General features: G+C 38.3%; 1 protein-coding gene across 2 annotated transcripts in view; it reads right to left on the bottom strand.

Moving 5' to 3' along the window:
* Window positions 1–22,976, bottom strand: part of LOC146689036 (BMP/retinoic acid-inducible neural-specific protein 3-like) — a 64,514-nt gene that overhangs the window by 18,700 nt on the left and 22,838 nt on the right. For both annotated transcript variants that reach the window (XM_085436742.1, XM_085436743.1), the window contains 2 exons: window positions 19,307–19,497; window positions 17,591–17,775 (listed from right to left, as the gene is read on the bottom strand). In XM_085436742.1, coding sequence (XP_085292868.1) covers window positions 17,591–17,775; window positions 19,307–19,497 — 376 coding nt within the window. The remainder of the gene's footprint in view (window positions 1–17,590; window positions 17,776–19,306; window positions 19,498–22,976) is intronic.

The following is a 22,976-nucleotide window of genomic DNA, read 5'->3' as shown; positions in this document are numbered from 1 at the left end:
TTAAAATCAGTGACACACAAGACAATACTTGGTCATAGGTATATAATGTGAGATTAACACAGTGTAACAAGCTTATTTTTGGCAACTTTTAGTCCACCTGTGGAGGTGCAGAAAACATAACTATACTTCTGGCAGTGGGTGTGTTTGCTTCAATCATGAGCAATCAAGCACCCCATTTTTCAGTCGCTCGAAACAAGCGCAGTTGGCTGTGATGGTAGTCTGACAATTTGGTGACTGAGAGAAGAGAGTGGGGCAGGCTTCACAACGAAAAACTTTACCCAGAGGAAATTGATGTGGCTGTGTGGGAGGTGTAAAGTCTTGATGAAAGAATAAATTACAACTCGAGCAGGCTACTGACAGTTTGAGGAGATTACATTACTGCAGCTTGAGGGAAGTAACAGACTCGGTTTGCACAAGTTTCTCTTTCCCTGAGAGAACTCTTAGATAAGTCATGGAAACAGTTCAGTGACATGAAGCGAGACGCCAAACAAGTTGGCAGAAGTTGTTGATTTGGCACGGACAGCAGGTCATTTACCAGCTCGTTTATAGAGGAAACGGCAGCCATGCTTCATTATGCGATTATTATTTCTGTACATCTGACAATCTGTTATGTTATTTTCGCATATCTGACAATGTCCCACAGTTATAAAGATTACAAAAAGCTAGTGCAAGAAATTCAAGTGAAGTTAATATTAAAAAGCTACGGCAGACAAACATCACTGGAAACAAGATATGTTCATGAATTGTGAGCGTGGGAAGCGCCAGCTGGAGGAGTTTGTTTTACACACCTGCTCCAAGTCAGGTTAATTGACTCAACAGAAAAGGTCCAAGCAAGTGTGAGTAGGAAAGGAAAAAGCTATGAAAATTCACTAACATATAGACAAGTATGTGCAGGCTTTTCCTCGAAAATCAAGCGTCTATTGGAGAAGAGATGTGTGCATGACAAATGTGCTGCATGCAGTCACTATTGGTTTTCACACAATGTTAAACAGTGAGTCCTGTGTGTAAGTATTGTCCAGATTTTCTGAAATCTCCTGTTTGTTTGAATAAACAGTATGTGTTGTAATCATCACCGCATGCTTTTGTCCGAGCTGCAGACCCAACTCAAGTGATCTTACAGTTTCCTTGGTAAATTCACAAAAACAGCACCTGTTATTTGTACTCGAAGCTTTTCGCTTATCGCATCAAATCGGCGGTATAGGGGGAAAAAAAAGAAAAAGCAAAGCTGATTCTATAACAGATGTGAAAGTGATGAATGTGCGATGCTAATGCAGCATTTAGGAAAACTAGAACCAAGAAATAAATTACAACAAATCTAACAGAGTGTAGAAGATTAGATAATGTTTCTTGCGCTGCATCTGTTGCTTGCTTGTATGAACAAGTCGGGTGAACCTGTCTTTGCCCTGTTTCTTCATTAATCTCCTCCTGTGTGTCAGGAGGAAATGACTCTCTGGGACAAATGAAGCTTTTGAAGTCATTTAGGCAGATAACTGATCCACAGCTCCACTCGAGCTGAATGTGTTTATTTCTATTACCGGTTGGGTGATCTATTAAAACTCTGCTTATTCTCTACTTTACAACAAATTCTCCATTTCTTTGTCACTCTAAATTAAAATGTTGTAATTTAATGAATGCTTCACTGAATATCATAAGAAAAAGAGAGCAAGACAAAAAGCAAACAATTTATACAGCGACTGCTTCAATTTTCTAGCACCATTAGGCCATTCCTTGCTGTTAATCATAAATTGATGCATTAAGGTGCGTTGAAGAGAAATTGGTTTTAAAATACAGTGACTGAGTGCAAGAATGTGTGGCAGAGTGATTACACTAATAGTATTCCTCTTTTTTTTTTTTTTTTTTTTTTTTTTTTTAATGACATCAGAAACAGCAGTATGCGACATTACGTGATGGCAGAGCTTCAGTTCATCCTTTGTCATTTTTTTTTTTTGTTTTGTTTTAATAAATAGGACAGGGGGAATGAATGAGAGAAAGAGGGGGAGAGAAAGAAAGAAAACCAAAGGGGAGAAGAGACGGTGAGAAGGGGGGGCAAGAGAGAGAAAAAAAAAAAAAACAAAAAAAAAAACAAACAAACAGAGGAGACAGCAAACAACAAAGAGCAACATAATAATAGAGAAAACAAAGCACCATCACAATAAACTAGCTAGTCATAGATATCAATATTTACTAAATAATAAACGATATTGTGCAGCACGCAAGATAGACAGCGCACAGTGTGCTTTGAGGCAGCAGCCAAGAAAGCTTTAGTCCGCGTCTGTGAATACCCATGTGTGCATACCTGTGTGGATCAGCATGCTTGCATTCCAAAGGTTTCTCCATGTAATGATCTGCTAGGGAGTGTGGGGGGGCCACAGCCCCGTCCTCCAGGGTGTGAAGCAGGTATGGAGGAGATCAAAACTCCAGACATCCAGAGGCCCCCAGAACACAAGAGACCATGGAAGACCAACAGAGGGGCAGCCGCGCCACTGTCTCAGTAAGAGCTGAGGAGAGTCCCAGATGAGGGCTCGCCCAGCAGCCGCGGAGCAGAAGTCAGGGGGAGTTGCAGTGACGCGCCCGTGAGCTCCGCCGGCCCCCAGCTGTGCCTGAGTGACCGAGCCCCAGGCCGAGAGGCCGGGGGCACCCCACCTCCAAAGGGGCCCGAGCGAGCCCCAGGCCCCAGGCCCCGACAAGCGGCCGCCAAGGAGTGAGCCGGTGTGTACCCGGACGCCCACCCCCAGACACAAAGAACCACCAACGCACCGACACCTGAGGGAGTCCGCCACCGGCAGGGGAAGTGGTGGTGGGTGGAGATAGGCCTCCAAACCTTGGAGGGCCTGAGGTGTCCCCAGAGAGGTGGCGTCTGATACCCAACCTGACATATAGACACAGACATACAGGCACACACAGACACAAACATCCATTCCCACCCTCATGCTCTCATATGCACTCACTCCACACTCAACCAACGTGGAGACAGACATAAAGAGACGTTGTACACACAATCACACTCCCCAAGCGTACTCTACAAACCGGGTCTAGGTACCCTTGCCCCTGGAGGGGGGAATTGCACCCAGACCCAGGTGGTGTTACCCTTTTCCCTGCGGTGGGGAGAGGCAGACCACCCCGACTCCGCAGCAGCAGGGAGGCCCCACACCCCAGACCGCAGTCGGACGGCCAACTCCTCCTACTAGCCCCCCCGCTCCAGCAGGCCGCAGAGAATGGGGGTGGGAGAAGACTCCAAACCTCCCTCCACCCGCTCATTGTAGTGTTGATGCATATGTGTTCTAAGGTGCAATTAAAACCCAGGAGGGCATGGAGCTACCTGCCAAGGAGCAGCAGGTAAGCGCATAGTCCCTCCTGCTAGCCCTCAATGACTAAGTGTATTTAAAATTGAGAGGTGGGCAACGATAGTATTCCTCTTTGTGCACTGAACAGGGTGACCATCCAAAGCGAGTGTAGTCACTGCTGGCTTTCTCACCGTCCATTTGAAGAAGGTTGTCTTGACATTTTGGCTTAAAACCTTTTCTGTCCTTTGGAAATAAAAGGTTATTTTTAAAAATGGGTTTTGACTCAATTAATCATTTGCACTGTAACGCACCACTCCACAGTTGGAATGTAAATCTTTTCAGAGGCTTTCTTCTTATGTGCTCAGTCCATTATAATGAAAATTGCAATACAAATTGGTGAAAACAGGGAGAAGCTGTTGCTATTCAGCGTAAAAAGCCAGAAAATGGCATAGGTCAGCATGCAGCGAAAGCAAACTTACATGACCTACAACCTTACATTTGACTCAAAAGAGTCAAGTACACAACTTAATAAATGTCTCAAGCCAGCTAAATTAAGCACAAAATCTGAACAAACTGAGAGGTGTTACAGTTCAGAGATTTTTACACAAGATGTGATGTGGAACTCTGCATAAATAGAACATCACTTCAGGCACATGTCAATGCTTTTTAAGGTTATAGTATGTCCTTTAAGGCAGTAAAATGACACATGGAAAGGTTAGGTTCTACGTCAGGGTTAGGGCATCATTCTTGGAGGTGAAATAACAACATTATAAAAATGTGCAGTAAAAAGCCACAAAACGGCTTGCAGTGTTATTCATAATACTAGGTTGTGTGGTGATAAAGACACGCTGAACTCTAAACAGATTCTTTCTCGAAAAGCCCATTTTTATGGAGTGAATGTTAAATCTGCTGAAGAAGATGTGTTAAAACTTGGGCGTGAGAAAAGTTGGGGAACGAGAGAACAACTTTTGATAGGGGTGTAAAAAAAACTATTCCAAGGAGCCTTGAAACATGCAAACTATATCCAAGTCCCTCCAAAACACCAGATTTGTGCTGACAAAACAGTCACCCATTTCTCCTGTCCTTTTGAGCTTATATAGTTTGTGAGCAATCTCAGCTCAATCATTGTTGACAAAAGCTTAATTTAGCGCATGTGTATATGCATGCAGGATCCACAGGCACCAAAGATAAGCTGACAACCTGAAGGGAAATCCATCTCTGTCGCTGTCACTCGTGAATTATTGCCAAAAACCATGACGCTGTCTTCTTTTAATAATTTCCCAAGAGTCCAATAAAAGTAACTCCATCTCCTTGCCAGATTAATGACGGCAACTGTGGTATCCAGCCAGGAGGAAAAGGAAGACTTTTGCCGCTGTGGGCAGAAAAGTTGTCTCTTTTGACATCTGCTTTTGACAACTACAAGGTCAATGAATAACACAGAGTGCAAAGAGACGTGCAGAGGAATAATGGCTGGAAGCTCTATATCTGCTGTATGCATGCACACATTGTATCAATACCCCATAAAATAAAAACCTTACTGAGCAAGTATTTTTCAATTTACAAAAAATATAGTCTATTGCTTATTAAAAAAATCACAATTTTCATTCTCCAGGACAGGGAGACAGCAGTAAAGCATTGGAGAGAGATGGACTTCCATTCTTCTTTTTGTTATGGATGCCTTAATGCTATTAATTAAAATCCAAGCAGCCTATATAGTGACATACAAATTAATTTCTAACACAGACAGATGTCCAACTTAAAGTGGAAAATTGACCAAATGCAAATCTAAAGATGGCTTTTCTATGCATAGCAATGAGGCCATCTGCAAAAGGAACCCAGTGGAGCAGAGCATGTGTGCACAGTCAGCCTTCCCTATTAGAAAGCAACCCAAAAATGAAAAAAAAAAAGTTTTTTGCTAAAGGAGTCAAGACTTTTTTTTTTTAAACTGTGATCAGTAAAAGCCACGGATCCGTTGGCGGGGGAATTATTAATGCACCATAATTGTATACAAGATAACTGTGCTGACTATGTTTGAATAACTAACAGCTGCATTTAATGGAACATTTAATTGCGCTTAAAGGCTTTTGTAGAATAAGCGCTTTGTGACGCTCATACATGCTGTGGACGTGACACTTTTCACTATACCCTCCAGGCTTACCTTTTGATTAACTTATTACAAGCCTAGTACTCATTTAGAATTCACTAAACCTAAAACCATATTTAAAAAAATATTGGTTCATAAGACAAGTATTTTTAATCACAATTTTTAAAAGATCAAGATCTAAACTTTGCTGAAACAGGCATCACCATAACACGATCATTGTAACAAAGTCCCATAGATTTCCGATAAAGATTTGATAACTGAAATGAAAGCCTTTTGTATTCTCTGGATGGCAACAATGAACAATACAAATATAATGAGCATGAAAATTAAAAAACAAACAAAAAAACCCCCACAAAAATGCCTTCTATAATAAAACCTGAAAAAATATATTGGCTAAAATAATCAACCTACTGTTAAAGCAAATATGGCACATGAAAATATTCCACTCTAGAATTAATAGATAAATCCTGTTAAAATGATCCATTAAGTTGTTATTACTGAATATTTAAATTACTGTCTCCCTCCCACATTACATTCCTCTTTCTACCGCTTTGCACATAGTACATGAACTATCAACCTTTTTTGAGCTGGTTGGTGAAAAACAATGGTCCAATTTTTGCTGAATACGAATCTACAAAAAGGGGTTTAAAAGCTAGGAATACCATGACGATAACCTCAGCATAATTTACCATGAACAATTAACTGACCTCAAGCTAAAACTCTGCCAGTGAACCTGACACTTCCCCATGCCAACGTCAAGATTGCTCTGCCTATTTCCTTTTGAGTTAACCTACAAGCAAATATAAGTGGGCTACTTAAAATACTTTAGCCAGCAGACAGTCTTGTTGCTACACACCACTCTGCAACCCTCTTCCAGTCTAAGTTTCCACCATTCATTTTTGTTTCTTTCTCCCCTTGACTTTACTGGCTTTAAAAAAAAATATTTCATGTTCTTTGACATGGAAGAGCAGGGTTGTGTTCTCCAATCATAGGCTATACAAGTGGCTGGCAGGTGTGGGAACAGAAACATTCTGGCAAATATGAATTAGTAGAGATGAAATAACAATCCTACTTTGACTAAAGAGGTTCTAAAAGAAGTGTTACTAGTACAGTGCTATGTGGCTACTATAAGCTGCATCTATGCAGAGGTGCTCTTATTTCCACCCACAGTCCAGCTGGGTATATGTTGGGTTAATTTTGGCTTCTAATTTAGCTTTAGGTGTTGATTGAACATGAACGGTTGTCTGTCTTTCTGAGTTGGTCATGTAATAGACTCTAGTTTAACGCTGAAACCTAGCTGGATGAGCGACTGAGAAAAATTGAGTGCTCTGGAAGTCTACTAAAAGAATGAATACCTCTTTTTCCAAAGATAATCTCATATTTAGAGTCTCTAAAATTTCCAACAGACATTTAACAAAACTGAGATCGGAAATGCTGTTTTTAACTCATTTTATTTTTATCATTCAGTGAGCTTTTTTACCCACACATTTGTTGTGGTACCTCACTTGTTTGTTTGCGTTTTTCCTTTAATTTGTCTCTATAGTCAAGCAAAGCAGGCATTCCCCAGTGACCCCTGAAGGCATCCTCCTCAGCTTCTTCTTACACTCTTGTCTGTAAAATATGTAGGTCTGCTGCTGCCACACACATTCGTTCAGGGGAAACACTGCTGCTTGTAAAGTTAACATTGCTCCCCTCTGAGATGGCACAGTGGCCCAACACACAAGTGCGCCATTTTGACTTTTGGAGCAGGTGAGAGCCAGAGCCAGGATTTGGCATCGTAACTGGACTAAGCACAGCACAGCTGCTTGTTTTCCTCAGTTTTCACAGTGGAAGAAGATAGATGGTGAATCTCACGTCTCCCACTGGAAAGGTTGTGTACACACAGAGTAAAGGACACCTCAATTTCTCCCTCTAGTTCAAATCTGTTTTATTTGGTAGAGCAGCAGTGAAGCTGTTTCACTGCAACCAGATAAACATGATAACAGAAAAGAAGAAAACAGAGCAAATTCAATAAGATTATTCAACAGGAAGCACATGAACTCAAACAAATCTGACCAACCTCAAAATCAGCTCTCTTTTTTGTTAACGTAAAAAAACATAAAAGTATAATCAATAAAGGCACTCAAAATGTTACCACAATAAAATGAATATAATCCTTATCACCTTTTGTGACGCTGACCCTGCAAGCATGACAAATGGAAGCTGTTTGATTAGTGTGATACTTTCAAAGTATTATCTAAAATGTGTGAACATCAGTATTATCTCTCTATTTCACACTCTCTGACAAGTAAAATGGAAACTTATTGACTGAGAATAATGACTATAAAAGCCTGGGACTAAAATACTAATAATCAGAACACTGAAGGGCACCAATGCTTATTTCTATTATGCTCCATCACAGATATTAAACTGATGCAGTTTCCAATAATAAATATGCTCAAAATCAGTTATAGAAAACCAAATGCATAGAACAAATTTACATTTTGTTTTTTTGCAACACCTCGAGTGGAATTAAATTTTTAGCTCCAGGTATTTTTTTTGCAGCACTTTATTGATTTAAACACAAACTCAAAGTCTTATGTAGATATTTGATGCACTTACATTACTTACGCTTTTATTTTAATATTCTGGAAAAACACTTTTTAACCCACCCATATGTTCATACATACGGAGCCCCGCAAGGGACATGGGAGGAAAAAAAATTAAGACGACTTAATTTTTTTAAATATTTTAATATTTTTTTTATATTTATATATATATATATATATATATATATATATATATATATATATATATATATATATATATATATATATAGTTAAAAAAAACAGTTCATCCTAACTGGAATGCACTTGATTTTTCACAGACTTACTAAGAAATATTTTCTTTCTGACAACTGACTGACAAGAAGTCATTAGAGATACAGTTTTGTTTGATTTAATTGTAGATGAACTGAAGCTAACAAATTAAATAAAATTTAATTTGTAATTACCTTGATAAAAGGTAATTACGCCACAAGCTGGCTGTTAAGATACCTGTCTTCTCTGAATCAGATTATGAAGTGTCTTGCCAGGCAAGTAAATGGATGATAGCCTGTGTGTTACTAGTGTGAAGCCTTGGCAGGGCAAAATATCACTTAGCCCTTTAACATGTTCCACTGATACAGATGGCTCTGAGGCACATTCATTATTTAAAAATGTGGCTTTAATATTATTATAATACAAGTTAGGAGCATTTTACTGATGAACATTCATCACTGCTGCAAATCTCTCATATGAATAATTCCACAAAACAGCATAAAATGTCACTTAGTGAGCTTGTGTTGTCAGATGTTTGAGCAACAATGGACTTTGAATGGCTGCACTTTCTGCTTGATGGAGAAAAAAAGTACAAGATGACATTAATGTTTCATGTTTAAAAAAAAATTCATCGCTCATCTCAAAATTGCCTCATTCTCTGCACCTTCAAGAATTGCTGTTCCCTTAATCACCACGGCGTAGTGGATGTGCAAATCCACATTTGCATCTGAGATACGTTTCCGCCTGTTTATTCAGTCTTTGAGGATTTCCGTGCATGTTTAAGACCACTTTGTTGCACTGGCTTACACTCTAATGTCAACCAAAGGGGGGGATAAGCTTATAAAGTATAAGCAAGAAAAAAGAGGAGGAGGAAGCAAATAGCATCAGAATGTGATTATTGTGTGGCTTTTGGAATGGGGGGAAAAAGGCACGGGGGGACAGAGGGGGACCTCTGGTAGCAGAAAGTGCAATTTAATACTCAATGTGCTTTTATGTTCACTAAGGGAAACTAAGCTATGCTTTTTTACTGCAAGTAGTGGAAGAGGGGCGAGGGAGCGAATTTGACTCTGTGTTGTTTTAGCTCCTCGGGCCTCACCTCTGTTAACCTACAGCACATGAAAAAGAGGAAGCTGGGAGAAGAGATCTCCCAGCTTCTTCTTGACATCTAAAGTCAGATTTCAGCTTTGCCATAATCAGCTTCTTTGTCTACAACATATCAAGGAAGGGAACTTGTGTTAAAATTTGGTGAAGAACATGGTTAAGAGCTAAAAAGAAGAGCATTTATCTTCCTTTCTGAATAATGGCCATGAAAAAAAAGATCTGTCCATAATGAATTATTCATCCATGCTCACGATGACAAAGTACTTTGTCTTTTTTCATTTGGTTTTCTTTATCATCGCATCAAAACAGCCTCAAACTTTGGAAGCCCTGTGCTCTGAAATTGTTGCTCAGCAGCAGTTATCTGCTAATCTTCAGATGCTCAAACTTTATTTGTGCGCTCCTTAACTTGGACAAACTGAGTGTAATGGCTGAACAGCTAAGGCAGGCACAGCAGATTGGGTCAAGCAATCCTTATCACTTCTCCTTCCTTTCAGTGATATTCCCCTCACAAGCTTAGTTTAATGAATCTTCAATGTGGACGAGCTGGTGCAGCAAATAAAAGGTAAGTAGGATGACTATTGCAACTTTTCCTGTGTACTTGGATCCTGGGCTAAAAGGCCCTCTAAATAAGGCTTTTCTGTCCTCGTCTCATCTCTTCCACTCACCCGCATATGACACCTTAACTCGTACCGCAAAATGTTTGACAAATGACGGCAGCTCTCAAAGGAAATTACTGAAATGGAAGGGCTGATTCATCACACTATGTAACAGCAGAGCCATTTTTTTCTTTTTTGCACTCCTATCTCATTTTTCCCATCTTTGATTATTTTCCAGAGCTGCTTCGCTCAGTCCTACAGGCCTTCAGGCCAAGCGTTTCCACCATTTAAATATGTTATCTCTTAAAACCAGGGGACCAATGCTCTTCTTAAAGGCAGCTTTGTTTTGGCATTCGTCTTCATTTGGGTGAGGTAAAAATCCATGTTTGAAATTAAAGGCTGGTGATGCTGTGAATATTTTACATCAGTCACCTGAAAATGCCTCACAAACAAACGTACCCTAGAGGGCTTTTTCTCTATTCATCTCAGTCAGAGGGGTTTTTAGCAGCACTTTGGTTCAGTGGTGGCTGCCAAATCAGCTCAACGTCCTCTTGCCAATTCACTTTAGAGAATGTACAGTTTTATCTCTGATGGACTGCGTAGTGGGGCATCACTAAGGACAAGTCAATGAAGAATAGGCTGCATCTGAGGAAAAAAAGCAGGCAGTTTGGCTTTTTTTTTTCTTTGTTACTGCAGCTACACAAGGAAACAGACCAGACAGTCAAGTTCTATTTTTTTTTTTTTCCAAAGTGAACAAAGCCCTGACCATGTTTGCTCAAACCTGTTTAATATTAGTTTATAGATGCTGTTTATTTGTGATTTGGACGGTATTCAGTTTTCAATGTAGGAATTTAGATAATAATTTGATGTTTAATATGAAAAATTTCAGCAATTTCAACTGGGGCACAATACATCTTGCTTACGCTCAGCAGTGATCATTACGCTTCCGTTCACCTCATTGTTGTGCTAATTAGCAACTTTGTCTTCCAGAATTATCTCTTTCATACTCAGTGAAAAATCTATAGCTGATGTAGCTTCTGCTCTCTCTTTCTCTCTCACAGCAGCTGCACCCACACAGAGGCTGTGAACTGTTTGAGAGAACAAAGTAAGACAACTTCTGTTGCTTCTTTCTCTCTCAGTGATAACTTTCAATGTAAAGACACAGCACACCCATTAACATTTGTATATGGTGATCTTTTCAGACATGTCACAGTTCTAAAATCACCCATCCACCAAGGGTTTTTATTCACACTAACTACATGCTTATCCACTTCACCTAACATTCCTTTTATAAGAGGGTTAATAATGGTTTGGTTTTTCCTACAAACACTGTTGCCTCATTTAGCAATGCATGTGGATGACTTCGTAACTTTGTGAAGTTACAGTTAAAAAAAAAAAACTTGCACACATAATTACTACTTATTTTTTCGAACAGGCCCTGTTTACCCTGTCTAGTAATTTTGGATTGTTCATGCTTGGCTTCTTCAAAAAGGGCTGTCTTTATCATAATAGATTATTTCAGTAGGTAAAAAAGTGGGCTGCAATGATTCAGATTCCACCACAATCGGTTCATAAATTTTTTTTAAAAAAGGCAGTTTAATACAAAATACTGTGAAGTGACATCGTTTTTTATATGTTGCAGTCTGGCAGTCCTTTCCATTGAAGACATGGACATAGTTAAATTACCACATAATTACCACCTGCACATTCTGTAAATCTTTTTTCCTACTGATCCCTAACATGTGTCCATGCTGTAAATGCCAATAAAGTTGTGGTCAGAGGACGTTAGTATCTAAAAAGCTCTTATGAAGGCAAACGACCACAGATAGGGTAACACTTTCTAAGATTATGAAATTCATTATTAATTACCAAACAAATAAGCTAGTACTAACTCTGGAACCTTCAGTGTGTAGGGTTGGGGAACTCCAGGCCTCAAGTGCTGGTGTCCTGCAGGTTTTAGATCTCACCCTGGGACAACCAGTGTTGGGACTAACGCGTTATTAAGTAACGCGTTACAGTAACTACGTTATTATTGTGGTAACGAGCACGGTAACTAGTTATTATGCCAAAACCGGGAACGCGTTACTCGTTACTGGGATTTAGATAGGCTCGTTATTCGTTACTTCGTGTGGTGGCTATCGCGGAGCTTCCACAGATTCAATAACATTAGCAAGTGGTGGAAGCCAGCACGTGGATGAAGGAAAAGGGAAGCAAGAGGAGAGACCCGAAGCGGCCGCTGGTCCGAGAGTGTCAGGTGAACTGAACTTCAGGTAAGAAGTTGTAACCTGCAGTCCATCTGGGTCAGATATAAACCAAGTTTAGGTGGAGTTTATTTTCGTTATTCTGACTTTTTCGTACTGCGTGCTAGCTAGCATGACGGAGTTTCTATACAGCTGGGTGGGTGCTATGTTACTGATGATGAACTTTATTTTGTTCATAAGGTTAATTATTAGAGTTGCCAACCGTCCCGTAAAAAACGGAATCGTCTCGTATTCAGAGAAAATATCACGCGTTTCGTATTGAGGTGAAAAGGAACACAGTTTGTCCCAGACTTCAGCTACAATGAAAAAGACACAAAGTTATTCTGTATCTTTGCTGCACAGCTGCCTCTTCTTCTCTCATCCTCTCCCCCCTCCCTCTCCTGTTTCTACTTCAATCATGAAACTGATCAATGATCAGCTGATCGGCTTTTCTCTCTTGTTTATTTATCGCCCACTTTGCGCCAGAAAGAGGAAACCAGCAGATGTCACGGTAAACAACAGCAGCACGTTTACGCTTGATCAGCTGCTGTTAGAATTTATTTAATATTAATTTCTAGTATCAGCTGATGTTGGCTGGAGCCACAGCTGTAAACCTGCTGGTCATGATATGGTTTGGTTGTGTGGTGAGAGGGAAACATGAAGATGAAACCAGGAGATGTCCTTACTGAATCATCAGAGCTGTGATGGAGAAACAGGTTTACCTTTTAGGTGACATGAATGAGTTGAAGGGAAGTTATGAACTGTTTCTGAGAGACAAATAACACCAGGATCCTTTTCTAAGTAGCTGACAGCTGGTAACTGTGCAGGGGCGGATCTAGCAAAGTGTTGCCAAGGGTCCATGTAGGGCATTAAAAGGGAAAGGGGGGCACAAGGAAATACTTTCTTATTCTCATTTAAAATGTCTCACTTTTAAAAAAAATAATTATCTGAGTCTTGCAACAAACAATTGATAGATTGATACATATATACCATCAGAACAGTGTACATCACTGTCACAACAGCGTTTATTTTCATTCAAAGGCTTTATGATTTTTCCTATAATGGTGGGCTGGTCTCTAGTCAAAACGCCCGGGATGATTTTTTTGTCCCAGTCCAGCTCTGTATGCAGCTCATCTGCAGTCTGGTGTTACCTACATCTTCCTATTCAGAAGGCAGAATTTCCGAGTTCTGAGTACAATCGAAAGCACCACGACTGCAGTTTTTGTGTTGGATGTAAAAAGCAGGCTAGGATAGAATCAGGCGTGAGATTTCTCTCGTGGAAATGTGCACATTATTTTTTCCTTTCTATTGGTAGGTGGCACAGTGCACTTGTGGCAAGTAAGCAAGCTAGAAGACTGGCAATCTTGCTGGGTATCCAGTTACGGAAGCAACACATTAACAAGAGAATTCTGAGTAAAACCAAAGTTACTTTCCCTAGTAACTAGTTACTCTGAAACTAACGAGTAACTTGAAGTAACTGAGTTACTTTTGATAGAAGTATCTAGTAATGTAACTAAGTTACTAATTTAAAGTAACTTACCCAACACTGGGGACAACACACCTGAATCAAATGATTAGTTCATTACCAGGCCTCTGGAGAACTTCAAGACATATGGAAGAAGTTATTTAGCCATTTAAATCAGCTGTGTTGATTCAAAGACACATCCAAAACCTGCAAGACACCAGCTCTCACTTCGGTCTTAGACAGTAGTTACAAAGACACCAATTCGGACACATCACAACCCAATATTGTGCCAAAATGTGTAATGGACACACATGCAGAAGCTGCATTACCATAAAATATTTAAAGGCAAGTGAACAAGAAAACCTATAGGATACATTTCAGTCATTTCACATTCAGCCCTTAATCGTCAGAAATGATGTATGTAAACGTGTTAATAATGTCTGTTTAAATGCTTTTCTGCTGTTACTGCAGCTTCTGCATGTGTCTTTTCACACTTTGGAGGAGTGAAGTGTGACATAGATACGGTGAACAGGCGTGCCTTTTACATGTTTTGTCGTGATACTGGGTTGCACATCAGGCTTGTATGTATTCTTAAATTAAACAGAATTTTTATAACAACTACATTTCCACATGTTTTTGTAAAACTGGTACTTTTTCAGTAGGTTTGTAATGCGCTCTTATATTTTATGACACCACAATCAGATCCATTTACTGATGAATATCATTTTGTAAAGTTACCTTGCAATAGTTTTTACTATTTATTTTGATTCACATATTTTACTGTGTACTAATTCTCAATTTGGCGTCGTTCCTTATATGTCCTCTGTTATCTAATGTGATCTCATTTTAAATAATATCAAGTAATTTTAGATTGCCTCCTCATTTTCAGCTCAACACATCTTCAAAACATTCAATACATGCTCTCACATAAAGCTCATTTCTTAGTCAGTGGCACTGCAGGAAAACATCAAAGATCTATAAGCGGCAAACATTGATTTGTTAGTCAGGTCAGGTATCTCTGTTTTTTAGCAGATCCAATCTCAAAACTATCACTGCAGAAGCAGGTGTAATCACATGACAAACAGAATGAAGAAGCTGACCGTGTCTCAGACTGGTGTTTTTACACATTGTTATTGTTACCCACATTCTTAGATGCTAATCTGTGGTTTACCAAAGGTAGGCGTAAACACATTAAAGCCACGTGAAGTAACAGATTCCTCTGAAAACAGAGAATTTTAAGTGAAGGACAAACCCAGCCTATTCAATTCATTCTGCTTGATAACAACTGACAGAGTGATGTATGAACACACCCTGGAGGTATTAAGCTGTAAAAGATGTAGGTTGATAAGCCTACATAAGCCTATCTAGATATGCTCAGAATGCCGCCTCATATGTAAGCTTGTGAATACACACATTAAAGTGAGAAGGGAAGTAAACAGTATTGCTCGCTTCATGTCTTCTCTTGGTTGCTCATTGAATGTGCATGTTTACTCAAATGTCACATCAAAGCCAACACAACAATGCAATACTTGCAAGGAAACTGATATTTTTTTTCTAATTTCTCAGCTAAATAATATTAAGAAGATTATTCAGTTTGTCAGCTTTCAAACATTATAGTTTCTTTTAATAAAATAAATATTGTGTTTGATGTTTCAGAGTTATTTTTTTCTACAAACAACTTTTTAAATACCAGAGACTATATATAAAAGATGTAATCACATAACACAACATTCAGTGCTACAGATGCTACATTGGCTTTGTGGAGCCCAATATAACATGTTTGGATGAGAAGGTGGAGTACTGAGTTCTCAGCTAGCACCACCTAGCTTAGTAAACAAGTTGCCTATAAATGCGTATGGGTGTATTACAGACTTAATTGCTAATTAGTGATAATAAGTAACATATGAAAATAGTAGAAGTTTGAAGACCAAAACTTGAGTATTAAAAATGCCTATATCCAGAAGCTACAGCTACATGTGTCAGTAATTAGCTACCATTATAAGTATGAGGCAAACTATAATTTTTTATACCAATTTTTCAATTCAATTTTATTTATATAGCGCCAAATCACAACAACAGTTGCCTCAAGGCGCTTTATATTGTAAGGTAGACCCTACAATAATACATACAGAGAAAAACCCACCAATCATATGACCCACTATGAGCAAGCACTTTGGCAACAGTGAGAAGGAAAAACTCCCTTTTAACAGGAAGAAACTTCCAGCAGAACCAGGCTCAGGGAGGGGCGGGGCCATCTGCTGTGACCAGTTGGGGTGAGAGAAGGAAGACGGGATCTCAAATTAGGGTTATAAACTTTAACAGACTGTAAACATTTTTTTCCTCTTGTAAAGCCATTTTAATATGGACGTCCACGGGGATTGACTCACTTTTGAAAGTAGCCTCAAGTGATTATTTAAGGAATTACAGTATTTGAATCTTTATAGTGGCTTCATTTTCAGCCCCAGGTCGTTGGGTTTTTAATTACATTTTTACAAGCCATTCAAGATTTAACATGTATTATCATTGGTGTGACACAGGGTTGTAGGAATAGTCTCCTACATTACTAAATAAAAAATAAAATCATTTATAAGAATTAAAGATTATTCTTTAATTATTTAACGACGGTAAGCCAATATAATTTGTGCTTGGCTTACAATCACAAAAAATGAATACTTCAAGGAAAAAAAGGCAAATGGAAAAAAAAAGTATCTAAAATATTCTGGTACAATTGTGCCTTCTATAGAGAAGAAGAAAAATAAATATATTAAATACACTCAACCTGACATAATAGAGCACGTCTATTATGGCTTATATATAATAATTATACTTATAAGCCCTGAGGAAGCTTATGTTAGTATACAAAATAATAATTATAAAATGAATTCCATAAAATAAAATGAAAGCTTGGCAACCACTGTTATAATACACATTTTGCCCAACAGTTTTGTAAGTAAAACTATTAAGCAATAAAGAGGTTGCCTCACTAATGGCTGCCGGTGGATTTTTGGCAAGAACATTAGGTAAGGTCTTAAGTGCATTTAGTCCTAATGGTTCATTAATTAAAAATGGTAAGAAAAATAGCTGTCATTTAACACGGAGGTTCCCTGTCCTTACATAGTTCTAATTCCCTCAACTAAGGGCTTAAAAATATTTTAATATTTCTATTTTGCATTTGAAGCAGTGCACAGTTGCTCATCAAGGTCCTTTCACAGACTGTAAACTGCATAAAGTAAGTGGTAGTAAGTGGTTAGGACTTGGCAAGTACTGACTACTGGATGGGCTTTTCTTGATTTAGTCCAATAGCTACTCTCTAAAAGGAGAGCAAGAATAATTATGCTTGCAACATCATGAGTACACACACAGCCAAATCAGTGACGCTATCTTTTAATAAGAAAGTAACGTTTGGAAATAAAAACCTTTTTTGTAATAATGTGTATTATTAAAGAAAACATATACAGCATTTGATGGGGTAGTTGGACTCCCTTTATAGTTCACCTGAATGAATAAATGTAAAAAGGTAACAATCCCACGATGACCTCTTATCAATTTGCGTACTATTCAACCAGTGGAAAGCATATCAATGGGCTCTTAATATGCAGGTACAAATATAGTTGTTGAACGTGTGCATACTAAATAAATTTGGAGAATAAAATAAAACAATAAAAAAAGCAAAAGCAATCACTGATTGTTGACACAAGCTCCACTTGTTAAAATTAGCCAAATCTGCTGATTGTATGGTTACCACTGAAATACACCATACTGGCTGTGATTGAATTAATTCTTTAGTGAGGGGGCTAATCAAGACCACTTTGCTATGTTTTGAAAAATACAATAATTATGTTTATCCAGTGAAGCAGCATCCAAGCAAATTGGAACAATGACTCAATGAATGGCTGCGTTCATAGATAGAATGCTATAACAATGGGAGCCATTTAAACGATTGGCAAATAATGTGATTCCGTTATTATGTGTGACTCAAGCCCAAAGAGAAGCTGACTTTACCTTGATGGCGGTGGAGGCGATCTGGATGTGGTGCAGCTTGTGCAGGGTGCTCTCCCTGTCAATGAAGTAGGAGGCGGCCAGCTGGTGCAGAGCTTCCAGCGTCACAGCTGTGCCATTTGATTCACTCGCTTCTGATGTTCGACTCAACTTTCGCTTGTCCACAAATATCATTAATGACTCTTCCCCTGCAAAAACGCAGACGCAGTGACACATACAGATTGATTATTTATGACTCCTCCGTGCGAACATCATCATACTCTTTACATTAAACTCATAAAGATGGAAACCTGCTAAGAGAACAAAAAGCCCTTGTTACTACACCCTAATTTAGTGATGACTCTATTGCTGTGTTGCACAAATTGAGATTTGTAGAAGTCTTATTAGTTATTATTTTTTCAGATAAAAGCTACATAAGTTTTCCACAATTGATCCTGCTAAAAAAAATTCCCCACCATTGCGCTGATCTAAAAGTGGTGGGAATGTGCCAGGAAACAAACAAACAGGGAAATTAAGAAGACTTCGATGCAATAAAAACTGGACATAGGCACTGAAGGACGTGCAGTTCAAAAATCAGCATTGCAAATTTTTTTGTACAGAGGTTGCAAAACACAATACTTTTTGTTAGCCAGCATAACTTTATATATTACAATATTTTTACAGAGCACTACTAGCACAGGCTAAAGGTAATGCTGCGTGTTATCTTTGGCGTGCAGCTGTATTTTCTTTCCTTTTGTTTGCAACCAATAATGTGCAAGATTGTCTCTCCGATCTATTTGAATACTGTTGGTATTCAGAGTTTATGCACAAGAGACAAAAGATGAAAAGAGCCAAACAGAGCAGCTGGGAGGTGATTGAACACCAGATAGCTGGGGGCTTTGCTGCACATTACAGCACTCAGGCTAACTTAGATCTATTGTTATGGAAACAGATGATCTACTGACATTTTCAAAGACAGATTTTACATGTTGAGTCAGAAAATCTGCGTTTAAAAAACATACAAATGATTCCACATTCTTGGCCAAAATTAACTTAAATATTTAGAGTAGTTGAACGTGTGCAAAACAAAAAGCTTTTGAGCATTAAACATGTTTAACTGACAGACTCCCTGCTGCTAGAGGTTTACTCTTATTCTGAAGATTACCCTTGATGGCAATTTACTTATTTGACAGACTAAAGTCAAAAGCAACAAGAATAGGCAGACAGAGACACTGTGCCTGCATATGTACTTGGTTCTTTTCAATAGAATAGTAGTTGGAACACAAGTTACAGCAATAAAACTGTGAAACTAAATAAAAAAATTAAAGTCCCTTTAGCATTTTTTATTTGGGTTTTGAAGTAGAGAAGAGAATTTTAAAGATGAAAGGGAAGTGAAAACGCTCCAAAGTCTCAACAGACAAGCAAAACATGAGGCTTTTTTCCCACTCTGTCAAATTCACTCTGGGTCTCAAGCTGAAATACTTGTAAAGATCCTGAAAAAGTTTCTTTAACTCTCTGTGGTCCAAGTCATCACCAGTGGTGACTGGGCTAAGATTAGTGTTAGGGTAGGGACAGAGTTATGGTTGACACCTGTGATGACTTTGACATCAGAGGGTTAAAATTTCTTGTTGTGTAAAAAAGGCTGTGTTCATCTGGCTTCCTAAAACATCACCTTGTTATTCACGTTTTAAGACAAGTCAGTAAAAGCAAAGATAACCACAAGCTGTGTTCTTTATTTACCTCCCAGTGTAGCAGAGAGCAGGAAGTGGGTCCCGTATTTCCTGATAATGTTGTCTGTGATGGCGCTAAGACTGGGCCTCCTGCCCAGCTGCCTAATGGTCTGGAGGAACTCGGGGTCCAGAGGCAAGGAAAAGCCATTGTTCTCTTGTCTCTCCAGGGCCAAGCTGTTCACCTTCCATCGGCCAAACTCCCTGCAATTTCACACAAACACATGCTCACTGTAAGCAAAGGAAAACAACAACATGAATGTTGCATTCAAGCTCGCTTGAAAACAGTCCAGCTGAAGCCAAATGTTATATGGACTCCTCCATAATAAGGTCTTGATTAGTCTTTCCTTTGCCTTCAATATGTGAGAAGAATCTCTGTTTTGGCTGTTTTGGGACATTTCCTCTAGACACACAATGCAAAGACTAAATCTACCACATTGATCTGAACAGTAGTTGCAAAGAAATGAAAATAGGGTCCCTTGCCGTTTTAAAGCAGGCAGGACACAGCTTACTCCTCACAATGAGGCCCATATTCAGAACTGTTCCTTGCTGGGCATAAAATGTGATGTATGCATAACCTCTAAGTGAATCATGTGTGCCACTCTTTAAAAGATGAATGATCTCATGCTGTTCCTACCTCCGGCTCACAGAATTGCTTTGCACCATGGTGTAAAAAATATTGTGTTTTTCCACCAATTTTAAATAATAGAGCAATCTTTTCACATCTCCAGTCACTGTTTGAGGAGCTGTCGCTGGACAGTCTGTAATCATGCGTGGAGTCTTGCTGCTTTTAGGACCTCTTTTGGAGAGAACAGGCTTCATCTGTAGCCGATTGATATTCAGCCTCGCCTTGGAGTATGCCAGCTGCCTTTATCTACCAAGTGCAGACTGAGTGCTGCGGCTTGATGCATAGATTAGTGCTATTCAAATACAGCTGGTAATAAATAAGGTTCTTCCCGCAAACTAGCAGGGGAGAAATCTAAGACCTTTCAGTCATATTGGGTAGTTGACTTGGCTTTTGGGAAATTTGCTCGAGGCGTTAGGGTAAAATATAACCTGTTATATCAAAGAATGGCTGCAACACAAGCATAACATGTCTCCTCAAAGATGTATTACAAAACCAAATGAACTTTAACCTTCTGAGATCTGATTTCTCCATTTGCAACAACCCCAACCTAAACCCTTGCTTTAATCGTAGGCAATCAGAATATGAATATATTGTTTTATTGAATATATCTCCAAAGTGTTAGCAATCAGGGAACAAAAACATTAAATGTTCTCACTGGAAGACATCAAAAACTATCTAAATGTTTCCAGATAGGTCTTTTTTACCTTTTTCCAAAACATATGTTTAGGGATAAGTTTATTACTTACGAGGAGTTGATTAAAGTAAATCAAGTTCTGGGAAATAATTTTAAAACAATGAACCTTTATTGCTTGTCCTTCTAAACTGTTACAATTGTTATTACTCATAATGTCCAAAGTTTAAAAATGTAAGTCAGCATAGGCTTTGCGAGGCAAAAGTCCACACCATCGGTTACACACCATCGGTTACACACCATCGGTTACACACCATCGGTTCAAAAAACTGAGCATTTTGTTTTTGTTTTCATTTTAAATTTGAACTTTTAAATTCACTGCAGAGCCTGATCAACTTTTACACCTATAAATATGTATGTATAGATATATATTACATGAAACCCAGACAGATCATCTAAGATTTAAATCGTCAACAAATATTACCAGAAATTTTGATTTTGATTTGATTTGATTTTTTATTGATTAGCATTCAAATATCTCAGTGAAAACAGAACAAAGATCTACCACAAAGCAAGAAAGCATGAGACAAGGCTAATCAAAAGGTATTGGCTGAAGCATTTGCTTATTATGCCAACCCTTTTCACAAAATATATTTTTGTATGCAGCTCCTGTACACAGGGCTCGAAGCAAATAATAAAACAAAGCAAAAACCAAACAAACAAACAAACAAACAAGAAAAAAACCCAAAAAACTTTCCACCTTAGATAAGTAACTACATCAAGGCAAAAGAATCAAGAGGGTTTTTTTTTTTTTTTTTGGGGGGGGGGGGGTTGCTCTTTTCATTCTTGATTTATATATTTTTCTAATACTCTATTTTTAAACATATTTTTAAATACCAGAATGATGAGAAAAAGCTAACTATTTATTTTCATTTGTTGCTGTTACTCAGCAGAGAATACTGAAAAACATCTCTACAGTATTTAATTGTGTCCAACATTATCCCTTTTTATAAATTGATTGTGTAATGGTTCACTGTGCAAGATGCTCTAACACAGCAGCACCTCATGTCAGTTCTTTCGCATTATATATTATTTTAAATTACAATTTCCACAAAACCTTAACCACTGAAAAGGTGCCCACCAGTTTCCATGCTTACCTTCAATTAAGTGGGGACCATAATTGCATACTATATTGCATTTTAAGTCTTTATCAATATGACAATATCTGAAAACCTAAATGCTGTAGGTCACCAGACTAATATACCACTGTCATTAAACAAACACTCATAAACTCCAGAAGATTTTTAATTAGTAAATGAACAAATAAATATATGAATAAACAAACAAACAAATAAATGCAGTCTACCAGTGGTGACCTAACTTATAAAGCTTCATATTGTTTTACTACTATTCTGAGATGCAGAAGCCTTCTTTATTGCCCACAATATTAAAGCCAATGTTGAGATGTAGGTCATGTACTGCAGTCTTTTTTTGTTACAAACTCTACTTCATATGTTTCCCTAACTGTCATTTTCACAAATGTGTCCATGCCCTGGTTTGTGTGTTGATTAGATCCAATATTCACAAAACTGTACATGCACTTAATAACAAAATAATGTACTTCGATGTACCTGTTCACTGATCTGCACACTGTTGATTTTCACACCTTTTTAATTTTGATTTATTTTATACTTGTATCTGGTCGGAAATTGCACAGCGTTAAGCATTTCACTGCATGTTGTACTCTGTATGATTGTGTATGTGGCAAATAAAAGTTGAATTTGAGATTTGAATATTCCTGAAAACTGAAAACAATATTCCTGTATCTTTATCATTTTCTTCTTTCAGGCACATAAAACATAAACATATGGTCAGTGTAGTTATTTTTTTACTCAGCTCTGCTGGGATTAGCTGATTGTCGTCTTTGTAGCTTGCCAGTACGTGTGTTGCCAACAGGAAAGTTGTAGCGTGCCCTCTGATTGGGAAACTATGCACCACTCACATGGTTGAAGGTTGAAGGGTGTTTCTCCCATCTCTTCCTTATCTGCCTTTATAAATGTGGATACTGACAGAATGACAAATAGCTAATAATAAATGATAATACTGACCTGCTGATAAATCTGTCGGGCTCTAGTGTCTGTTCTTTGTAGGTCTCTGTTGAAGGTTAAATAGCATTCTGTTGTTATACACTGCTTTGCTAGGTATTTCTTTCAGGAAGATGTAATCTGTGTTGTAACTGAAGCTTTAGTATCTTTCAGAGGATTTCACAAGAGATAAAAGATAACAGGATAATACTGACAACTTCCACATGCCTGAGCTACCATCTTATGTGATATATATAAGAAGTAATCTATCAATCATTCAAAAAACTATTTTTGCTGTAGATTTCTTCACAGCTTGAAATGTCCTTACAAAGAACCCAGT

Source organism: Copadichromis virginalis, linkage group LG17 (genome assembly GCF_057382275.1).
Source record: "Copadichromis virginalis isolate Kocher_CV1m ecotype Utaka linkage group LG17, C_Virginalis_male_GT1.1, whole genome shotgun sequence".
NCBI classification, from domain to species: Eukaryota; Metazoa; Chordata; class Actinopteri; order Cichliformes; family Cichlidae; genus Copadichromis; species Copadichromis virginalis.
Note: the sequence above shows the minus strand (reverse complement) of the source record. Positions and strands in the feature narration are given on the sequence as shown.